This window comes from Gobio gobio (assembly GCF_949357685.1).
Source record: "Gobio gobio genome assembly, chromosome: 6".
Classification (NCBI taxonomy): Eukaryota; Metazoa; Chordata; class Actinopteri; order Cypriniformes; family Gobionidae; genus Gobio; species Gobio gobio.
In genome coordinates, this window is record NC_137102.1 from 43,048,207 (window position 1) to 43,059,305 (window position 11,099).

General features: G+C 36.5%; 1 protein-coding gene across 4 annotated transcripts in view; it reads left to right on the plus strand.

The window, feature by feature from the left end:
- carmil3 (capping protein regulator and myosin 1 linker 3) overlaps positions 1-9,936 on the plus strand; it is an 80,562-nt gene extending 70,626 nt beyond the window's left edge. For 2 of the 4 annotated variants that reach the window (XM_079820347.1, XM_079820350.1), the window contains exons 32-39: positions 967-1,046; positions 1,196-1,360; positions 3,777-3,975; positions 4,970-5,249; positions 5,373-5,479; positions 5,591-5,732; positions 8,640-8,714; positions 8,869-9,215. In XM_079820347.1, the coding sequence (XP_079676473.1) occupies positions 967-1,046; positions 1,196-1,360; positions 3,777-3,975; positions 4,970-5,249; positions 5,373-5,479; positions 5,591-5,732; positions 8,640-8,714; positions 8,869-9,068 (1,248 nt within the window). In that variant the 3' untranslated portion in view covers positions 9,069-9,215. Of the gene's footprint in view, positions 1-966; positions 1,047-1,195; positions 1,361-3,776; positions 3,976-4,969; positions 5,250-5,372; positions 5,480-5,590; positions 5,733-8,639; positions 8,715-8,868; positions 9,216-9,252 lie in introns of those variants that run through there. The other 2 variants (XM_079820348.1, XM_079820349.1) reach the window with 2 other exon arrangements.
- The last annotated feature ends 1,163 nt before the right edge of the window (positions 9,937-11,099 follow it).

The window sequence follows — 11,099 nt, forward strand, 5'->3', positions numbered from 1 at the left end:
CATTATTGCCAGTATAGCCACACCAATACTACTTTGCATGTATCTTTATACAGCATGTTTATTGCTAAAATAAGAATTAAATGTAATACAATGACCAAACACTGCACTCTGACCATTTCAGGCTTTGCCTCATATTGCCTTCTAGTTTGATATCAGCCGCATATTCATTATTCCTCATATATTTTTGTGATCGATATTGTCTTCAATTCAGTTTGATGGAAACACTTGGCAACCAGTCACACAGGGGCCTCGGTGTATTGTGGGAGAACACGATCACATCAAACTGATTTCTCTTATTTAACCTGTAATTAAATCTGCTGCAGACATAGACTCGTTTAGATTCGCACCTCCAGAGGCATTCTTTATCATGTTGTTGTTGAATAGCTTGTATCCCCAGTAGTCTTTTTGTAACTTTTATTATTCCGCTGACTAGTGAACGAGTCAGTTCTGGATTCTTAAAGAGAGGAAATACTCAAAAATCTGCGATTAAATATGATTTGTAATAAATTAAGTCAAAATCACGTTAGTTTATGGATTCTACAGGAGCTGTTCTTCATAAATATGCTAAATATGAAATAGACACGGGTTAACCGACAGCCATTCAAGCTGTTAACAAGAGGAGGGGGTGATTTTAATCACATTCTCTTGTTAACGTGATTGTTCACAGAAATCGAACTGAACGTAGCCCCAGATGTTTTCTGCATGGTCTCCAGAATTACAGCACCAAGCATTAAAGGCTCTCTCCTTTTCAATCACTTCTGATCAGGCTAAATGCCTGCAAGCCGTGTCTTTGTTTTGTCTGTTGATCAAATTAATGCACGGACATAATACAGAGGAACAAAACCCAGATGGTGAGACACAGTACTATGACAGCATCATCCTCTAATTTAGAGAGATGATCTACTCCAGTCCCGGTCCTCAAAAGCAGACATCATCATCATCATTATTTCTCTTGTCGTCCTGTAGCACTGCTCGGAGAATGGTGGGGTGTCTCTATTGGATGATGGACTGCCCGACTTCTACACCAAGAGAGTTTTACCAGACAGGTGCTTTAGTACTTAACACTTCTGCGTAGTGATGAAGTCTAACAATGAAGGTGCCACATTTGCCCACTTTTTAAAGGTTGAAGGAATCTGGGCATTCATAAATGTGGAACGTTATCTTATCTCTGACACCCTGACTTTCTGTCTTGCAGTCAGCTGTCATCCCACCATCACGCTCAGGCTCTGAGGAGGAAGAAAAGACGCAGTGTGCTGTCAATCTTTTCAGGATTCAGGAAGAATCGAAACTCTACCATATCATATCAGGAACCAGACCCTACAGGAAGGGGCGGGGCCTGCGGGGAGGAATGTCGCACTAAGTGAGTCCTTGTAATAACTAGGTACTAAACCTACCCCTAACCTTAACCCGTGTAGTTACCTTATTTTACCTAGTACTTTCTTAGGTAAGTACACTGTAAGTACACGTAAGTGCATGTGCTGTAAAATAAAGTGCAACCAAGTCCTTCATATGTTAAACCCCAGTAGTGGCCAAAAGTGGGTTACACGTTATTTGGTTACACTTTATTTTAAGGTGTCATTGTAACAGTGTGATTATATGTTTAAGTACTGAGTAATATTAAAGGGGGGGTGAAACACTCAGTTTCAGTCAATCTCATGTCAATCTTGAGTGCCTATAGAGTAGTATTGTATCCTTCATATCTCCGAAAAGTCTTTAGTTTTATTATATTTATAAAAGAAAGATACGCTGTACCAAGTCTTTCCAAAAAAAAACGAGCGGCTGGGGGCGTATCGTGTGGGCGGAGCTAAAGAATCACGGGCGTGCGCAGCGATTGTGTTGAGAGCTGAAAGCTGACATCCTTAAACGTGGAAAAAAACGTTATCCTAAATAAACCATAGAGATCAATCGGATTTAGCCATTCATATATGATCCAGAATCAGATCTAGAGGCTGAAATTGAACAGGAGAAGCAACGACGACGACTACAGCAGGACGTCTCAATGGTATGTACTGTAAAACTTATATAACGTTACCTGCTTATAGCGGCTTGTCATGCGCGAGTTTTGCAACATTTGTGTGTGTTTACTCATGGTTTATGAGGACTTATGGACTATTGTATGCAATTTAATTTTAGCAGTAGCAAGCGGAACGGTTTTGCAAGTCAGACTAGTGTGTGTTTAAGTTACATAGAAAAACAATCAAATAGTAGCGCATTTGAATGAACAAGTCGATAGCTAACAACACAAAGACATTTGAAGCAGTTTTACTCACCGCCTGCTTCCAACCTTAATCGCTGGAACCGCTCCATCTTTCAGCATTAGACAAGCTACAAATCCGGAGTTAAACTGGGCCTTGTTTATAAAATGATTGTCGCCGAAATGCAGGGGTCCCATTAAGGCTGGGTTCTTTGGGAAGCTGTACAGGGTTGTCTTGGGTTGTCCCGGACAACCAAAAACACACATCTTTGGTGACATGGTTGATTTCGTGACGTCCTGTGACTGCAGCGCAGCCGGCTTGCCTAAAGCCGAGCAAAGCGCTATAATGGGCGGGCATCTCTCGCTCTAGCCGCCCGCGCGCCCTTCCTGGAGAAGAGCCCTTATGGCCCGTACAAGGATATTCCGCCCCAGCTTACGTCAGATGGACCCATACTCAAAAAAAACTTTCCGGAACTTATGAGAAACCGGAAGGAGTATTTTTGGCACAGAAATACAACATCAAACATTCAACTTTTTTTTTTTTTTAAACTTTGTCCATGTTTAGCATGGGAATCCAACTCTTTAACAGTGTAAAAATCTCAGTATGCATGAAACAGCATTTCACCCCCTATGGTACATGTAACACGTAACAAGGACACTTGTAAAATAAAGTGTTACCCTTTGTTTTAAGGTGTTATTGTTACAGTGTAATTATATATTTAAGTACTAAGTAATAATTAACTACATGTACTTACTATAGGGTTAGAATAGGATTAGGGTTTGGTTGAGGGTTATTACTATGGTAAGTACATATGTAACAAGGACACCACTGTAAAATAAAAAAAGTGATGTCCGGAAGGGATATTTGGTTTTAATTGCCTACAAGTTTGATGTTAAATGTCATTTAAATGTTATATATATTTTAAATATGACTGAAGAACACTACACTAAACTTGGTTATGGTATTTATCTGACAAAATTATATGGCAAAAAGTGCTAATGGTTTTATTTTACTATGCAAAAAAAATTCACAGGAAAAACAGCATTATGAGTTATTAATATCTTCATTGCGTTATCACAAATAAAATAATTGAATCACAAGCACAACTATATAATATGCTTACAAAATCTGAATAATGGATGATGTTCATACACTAAAACGTGTACGTTTTTTAATGCTTTTTAAAGAAGTATTTTATGCTCACCAAGGCTGCATTTGTTTTTATTTAAATGTAGTATATATGAAAATGTAATTTATTATGCTGCTGAATATTTTTTTGTGAAAACCATGATAATTTTTTTTTTCAGGATTCTTTGATGTATAAAAAGTTCAAAAGAATAGCATTTGTTTGAAATAGAAATCTTTAGTACATGTTTTTACTGTCACTTTTGATTAATTGAATGTCCTTGCTGAATAAAAATACTAATGTATTTAATCTTACTGAAACCCAAACTTTTGAATGGTAGTTGTAAATGGAATAATAAATGATAAAGTCGCTGTATTACATTAATAAATCAGACAACATAAGTCAAACTCTTAATCTCGTTTTTTAATCTTTTTTTTAATCTTTTGCTCTTTCAGTATTGCCACTGAGAATGTGTACTCCTTGATTCAACACCCAAAGGATCGTGGGAGGTCAGACCCAGGCACTGAAGGCACCAATGGGAGGTTGGTAGGGCCGGGTGTTCAGAGGACCCCTCAGCTGTCAGGACGGCCCATTCAGGGTATACCCCTGCCAGGAATGATGGGACTTAGCCCCTCCTGCTTCTCACAGAGACAGGTAGTTCACCACATTACGTCATTTAGATTTCTGTTCAGTTCTTGAAACTGAGTTGAATTTGAATTTAAGGAAGTAAAATTAAAATTAAATTAAATGTATATTATTCCTTTGACTATTTCCAGAAACATTTGATTATATTAATAATCAATATTTGAAATGCTAGAAATGTTTATTTAATGTATACAAACACTGTATTTTATTATAATTTATTATTATAATTAATTAATTGATTTAATTGAATAAACTTTAATTTAACTTTAAAAGTCAGTATTTTTTAGTTATCTGAAAAGAGTGGGAGGGGGGCATTTTTGTGAATCTGTATGGAAAAATGTAAAGGTGCAGTGAGTAAACTTTAGCGACATCTAGTGATGAGGTTGTGAGTTGCAAAATAGAGAAGCTACGGTGGCCGACACAGGACAAAAATGTCGTCGTCAGAGAGAGCAGAGAGTGACTAGCGCTCTGTAGAGAAGTTTGTCCGTTTATGGCTACTATAGAAACATGATGGTGCAAAATTACGATTTCACTGTAAGGGGACCCGCGGTGTATGTAGATAGAAATGGCTCATTCTAAGGTAATAAAAACATAATGGTACATTATATACACCACTGAAAACATCGTTATGCATATTATATTGCGTTTCTGTCAATAGATCCTCATAAATACTACACAATGCACCTTTAAATTTGCTGTGATTGCTCTGGGTATTGTTTTGACAATATTGAATTTCATAAAAATACATCTTTATTTTGGGGTGAGGGGGAATGTGGAGATTCTATCAGGTAGGGAGGTAATAATATAATAGACCTGATATTCATTTATTCATTCACAAAATAGCTGTTGTAATGCAGGTAGTGTTGAGCACCAACACTGAAATGAAATTGTTTCATTAGTTAGTAATATATTGGTTGTTAGCATCACTTGTGTTTGAGAACAAACTAAATATGAATTTTATGAGTTTACCACAGTCTTTCACACTCTTGTCTTTTTCCTGCAGTCGCCTGATTACAGCGAGGTGTTCGGCTCATCTGAAGAGATTGGATACGGAGAGCATGAGATGGACCGACATTCAGATATCGTTGCTAAAGGGCACACGCCATCTATTGACAGACAGACAGAAAGAGGAAGACAAGAATCACAGTCAGACAACCAGAAAAAGGCAGACAATATAATGGACCCTCAGCTTCTGGAAACCAGAAAAAGACCTGAGCCACCGCCTCAGAGCACCAAGCCGAGCCTGGCTAAGACACGGCAACGCCATCTGGAGGAGAGCTCTGGTACTGCATATGTTGGCATCGTTAATTTATGTTAACTAGTTTTAACAAGCATATTACACTATATAACTCTATATCAATAGTATGAACTGTCACGGTGATCATTCCTGTCCCTATCTACTGAAGATTCTGGAGAGCTGAGGGAGAAGGATGAGGAAACAGAGCACAGGAGATGTGGAGAAGACGAAAAAGACCAAAAACCAGAAGGACAGACTCCACCTATCCCTGAAAAGGTGTTTATCGCAGTATCAAGAAATGTCTTTGATTCATAATGGCATCGATTGTAGAGTGGGAGTGTCTTTATGTATCATTAAAATGGCTTTTTATGATATCATTCCTTTCAGCCATGTTATTATTCACCTCACACGTCTCCCATTGGCTCCTCGCCACATGACGTGGCCAATGAGAATCAGCCACCAGCTGCTCCGCCCACCTCTGCTAAGCCTGTGTTTCATTCTGCTTCAGTAGATTCTGCTTTACTTCAAGGTAATTCAGAGACAATAATTACATTAAAATGTCAAACTGGTAGTTGCATTTAACTTTTCATACGCTAAAGTAAAATGATGGATCACAAGCAAAACACTCCTTAAAGGGATAGTTCACCCAAAAATGAAAATGTTGTCATCATTTAGTCACGCTCAAGTTGTTCCAAACTTGTATGAATTTCTTTCTTTTGCTGAACACAAAGGAATATATTTGGAAGAATGTTTGTAACTAAGCAGATCTCGGCAGACTACCATAGTACACCCCCCCCCCCCCTTTATCAATTATCTTCATTTGTGTTCAACAGAAGAGAGAAATTCATACAGGTTTGGAACAACTTGAGGTTGAGTAAATGATCAAAGAATTAATATTTTTGGGTGAACTATCCCTTTAATATGATAATCATTTGTGAGAGGCTTCTTTCATAAAACATATAGATTGGCCTATATATTTTCCTGTACACAATTAAATGTGATATTATAAAGACTATAAAAAGAATAGTTTACAAAATCAAATAATTCACTTTTACTTTATTGCATAACTTCATAAAAAGTAAATATATTATATTTTCAAAAAAATATTTCCTTTTTATTAAGTTAACAGCGTATCTGAGATGAACCCTTTAACCCTATTTTTTTTAAAACAATGAAATAATAATATCAATATTTCAATTCAATTAAACTTATATTTATTTGTATAGCACTTTTCACAATTAAAATCATTTCAAAGCAGCTTTACAGAAAATGCATGTGTCTAGATTACAATTTAGAGCAGAGATGTATAAAGTACTAGAGACACAGACTTGAGTAAAAGTACAAGTTCCTTATCAAAAAAGTGACTTGAGTAGAAGTTGAAGTGCTCTTTAAGCACCACACTTAAATAGAAGTACTAAAGTATTCAACATTTTTTTTACTTAAGTATTGCAAGTAGTTTATTTAAAAATGTACTACTCAAGTACTGAAAGTAAAAGTACAAGTATTGTGTTGTTATGTAGTTATTAAAGAAAGTAGTCAAAAGTTTGAAAATCATATTGTTTTTATTATTTCAAATGATTAACCTAAAGGACAATCACAATGTTGGTAGGTAATTTTTCTACACATTGCCATATAAATAACCTGAAAATACTGTAGTTCATTAAGATTAAATCTTACTAACCACTCTTACTATAAAAAAAAATGGGGTAAGCACACTTATATTCTCATTTCAAGAGGTGTTCTGAGTAAATGATTTGTTTGTAACACTTTACAATATGGTTTGATTTTGTTAACATTACATTAGTTAATGTATTAGACTAATAACTAACATGAACTAACCATGATCAATACATTTGTTACTGTATTTATTAATCCTTGTTAATTTTAGTTAATTAAAATACAGCTGTTCATTGTTTGTATATGTTACTTCACAGTGCACATTAACTATGTAAACAAATAGAGAGCAATTTGAGCGCAAGACGCTCGTGTTGTTTTATAGACAGTGAATCTCTCTCTCTCGCGCGCGCACTCTCGCACTCTCTCTCACAGCCACGATCACTTGAAGTTGAAGGGGTGGAAGGTGGTGTTTTTGGTTTGTCCATCTTTTAAGCTGATCAAAAGGCAGTCTTCTTAATAGCTTGATTCGCTCAATGATGTGCCAGCTTCATCAAACCTGTCATCTACCGTTCTGGCAGTGGTAATGTGGGTTTGGAATGGAATGATTCGTAACATTTTTTATAATTGTAACGAGTAACGATGCAGCACATAAAAAAATATCGGAGTAAAAGTATTAAACTCATCGAAAATATGTACTGAAGTAAAAGTGGAAGTAGGAGAAAAAAATAATACTCTAGTAAAGTACAGATACTGCCTTTTAGTACTTAAGTACAGTAGTGAAGTAGTTCTACTTCATTATTATACATCTCTGATTTAGAGTGATTTGTTATCAGAGGAAAATGTGTCCAAGTTATGGATTTCAGAAAAGTACATATATAAATCACACAGTTAGCTAACAATGCATTAATAAACATAATAATAATGTAATAATTTAAAGCAGACACAATGGGCTTATTGAAGTAAAGAATACATGTTGTTAAAGGTGCAGTATGTAACTTTTCCGTCCACTAGAGGTCGCCTGTTCAAAACAAAAGCATAGTTTGATGACGCCACGTTTGAGCGCAGAATCTTGGGACATGTGGTCTTCACCTCACAGCCGGTGGAAAAGAATCGGGATAGGCCTCAGGCAGAAATCATGCTCATGGATGCGATTATTAACGTTACTGTAGTATGAAGCAGAGCAGGACAGAGTGTTGTGGAGCTGAGCATGGCCGCTGGAGCGATTGTTAATGAGAAGAGCGGCGGGACTTTTATTATGACACAGTCTCCGGTGGGACTTTTATTATGACACATGACACTTGTATATATGTATTTGTACTTGTATATTTGTACTTGTACTTGTATATATATATTATGAGATATGACACTTGTTGCACACTGCAGTAAGAGTAAAGCGTTTCTGCAAAATAAAACCGGAAACCGAGGGTAACGCAGATATGACGCAATTGACAGGCGACTCCCTCACACGTCCCGGTTCCTTGGTTAAAATAGCAATTTCTCACGATTTACAAATAGTTGGAAACATTTGGGATATTGTAAGTACTCAACTGAACAAAATATATAACACTGGCCTAGTGGTTTTTGGATATTTGACTCAAAACATTTTACATAGGGCACCTTTAACAATGATTAGGGTATATAGAAAAATACATTTACCAAATTTGATGAGTGAGAATGTAATTTTAAATATTAAATTAATATTAATTAAGGACATTTACATCTCTAAAAAAAAAAAATGTCATCACATTTTTAGCCTCCCAGTAAAAAAAATAAATAAAAAACCTGATGCAGAGAACGTATGATGTTTGTTTTTGGTCAGGTGATGAAGTCAGAAGCAGCCCTGGAGGTCCCATGAAACCACATCGAAACAGGAAAGCGAACTCCTGTGACACAGGTACACACTTCGGATCCCTTTTGAGCATGCGACGAGGGTCCACGTTCATCATCTACTGCTCTGCATGCTTTCATATGTCAGCTCAACATCAGCCTGATCCTCACGTAGTGCCTATCCCTCCCTCTGTGTGTGCCCCCTGTATTTACCCCCTTAGGAATGGAGCAGGATACCCGCTGTGATCTGGAGAGATCCTCAGATCGTAAACCCCCTGTGAAAAAACCTAGACTCCCTCCGAAACGAAATAAATCTTTGGATTTCCCCGGTACTGTGTTGTTTTGTGTGTGTATGTACTTCTTGGAAGCGACGAGCAGTTTTATTGGCTATAGTCTGACTGGAAACTGCTTCAGTAATTAGAGGAAATCTTTCCTGTTACATGTGAATGTATCGTGAGCGTGTGCACCTGTCCGTGTTTGTGTGTCCATAGACAGATGGCTCTGAACTGACCTTTAACAAAGCCAGATTAGTAAACAGGTAACGTAAGTAGGCCATCATTCACTGCTCTCTCTCTCTCTCTTTATTCCTCTGTTTATTTCTGCAGGTCATCAGAGTTCGGAGCCAAGCAACGCTGAAGCATCATGACAACCATTTGAGCCAAAGCTCTGTGAAAACAGAGGGTCATTGTGATGCTGAGAGGAGAGAGAGGGAGAGATATGCCCAGTAGATGAATTTGCACCTTGATGAATTCATAAAGACTCCCTCAGACAATTTTACACACACATATTCAGCATATTCTTGCTTACTCGAGTGAATTGTTTTGCTTCCGCTCCCGCTTTTTCTCAACCTTCATTCGTAACCTTCTGCACTTAACTACAATTTCTTTATTTCTCTCTCTCTCCGTCTCTCTCCCTCTGAGTCTGCTGACAATCTTTGACATAAAGGAACCTTTTTATCTATTTATCTTTAAAACCATAGAATGATATTTTGTAAAGTATAATATATAAACAAAACCGATATTTGCACTAATCATCGCTTGAATTCTCATTCAGTTCGGTGGATGTTCCTTCCCTTCATGTCCGACATTACCCGTGTGAAGTTTTGTAGCGTGCGACTAACTTATTCTTATCATTTTCCGTCTACTCGATCGATCAATATCATAGCAGTATTACTGTTGTCTTAATCAGGCATTGTTTATGCAACTGGATAAATGTTTAAGAATTTACCGGCCCTAAATGAACTTTATTTTCTACTAAATGTGATTGAATGAATAAAAAAAATGAATATTACATGTGCTGTTGTTCTTTTTACTGTACTCAGTGACTAGCCTTTCCCAAACAGACAATAACACCAAGGCACATTGTTATGAACCATAGTACAGAATGATTACCATATTCCATATATACAAAGATATCATGGTACATAGATGTCCAAAAACATGGTATTAACAGGGTAACGTATCAAAAACACCATGGTAATACCACTAGATTTGTATGGATCTTCAAAGAATATCATGATATTACCATGGTGTTTTCAAAACCTTATGGTAATACCGTAGTACTTTGTTACTGTTCAAAAGTTTGGGGTCAGTAAGGTTTTATTTATTAATGTTTTTGAAAAAGGTCTATATGCTCTCAAAGGCTGCATATATAATCACAAATATAGCAATTATATGTATTTTATTTATACAGTTTAAATTAATTGATGGCAGTGCAATTTTCAGCATCATTACTGCAGTCACATGATCCTTCAGAAATCATTCTAATATGCTAATTTGATTGATTTTGTTTTTGTGGAAACAATTTTTTTTAAGGATGAATATAATGGCAAGCGAAAATTAATTTGAAATCGAATTTTTTGGTAACAATGTAAAAGTATTTACTTTTAAAAAGAATTGTATGCATGCTTGATGAATAAAAGCATTCATTTCTTTCAAAACAATTCTTACTCACCACATGGTAGTAGGCCTATGTTCCATGATGGTAGGCTACGCCACAGAAAAGCATGGTAGGCTATTGCTGTGGTGTAGTACATTCCCCCAAAACATGGTTTACGTGTCAAAAACATGGTAGGCATGTTAACACCATATGTCACATGGTAATGCGTTTTTGTACACATTTGAAACGTAAACGCGGAACCCGACTAAAATCATCAAAGACAAACAGTCATTGCCTTGAATTTAAATATGGATCAGTTAGCCTACTAGCAGTTTAACGGTTGTATTGTTTACCATTTTCAGTCAAGTAAAGGTTTGAAATAAGTGGATACCAGATGGGTCCAGGTATCATTCGTTCATTTGTTTTTGCTTTCACATATGAAAACGGAAAAACGAGAAAACAACTCCTTTTTTCGTTTTTTCGTTTTTTTAGAAAAACGAAAAAACAAAATTATGACTAGATTTTTGGTTTTCCGTTCTTGCACGGAAATCTGATTGGCAGGATATGCATCATT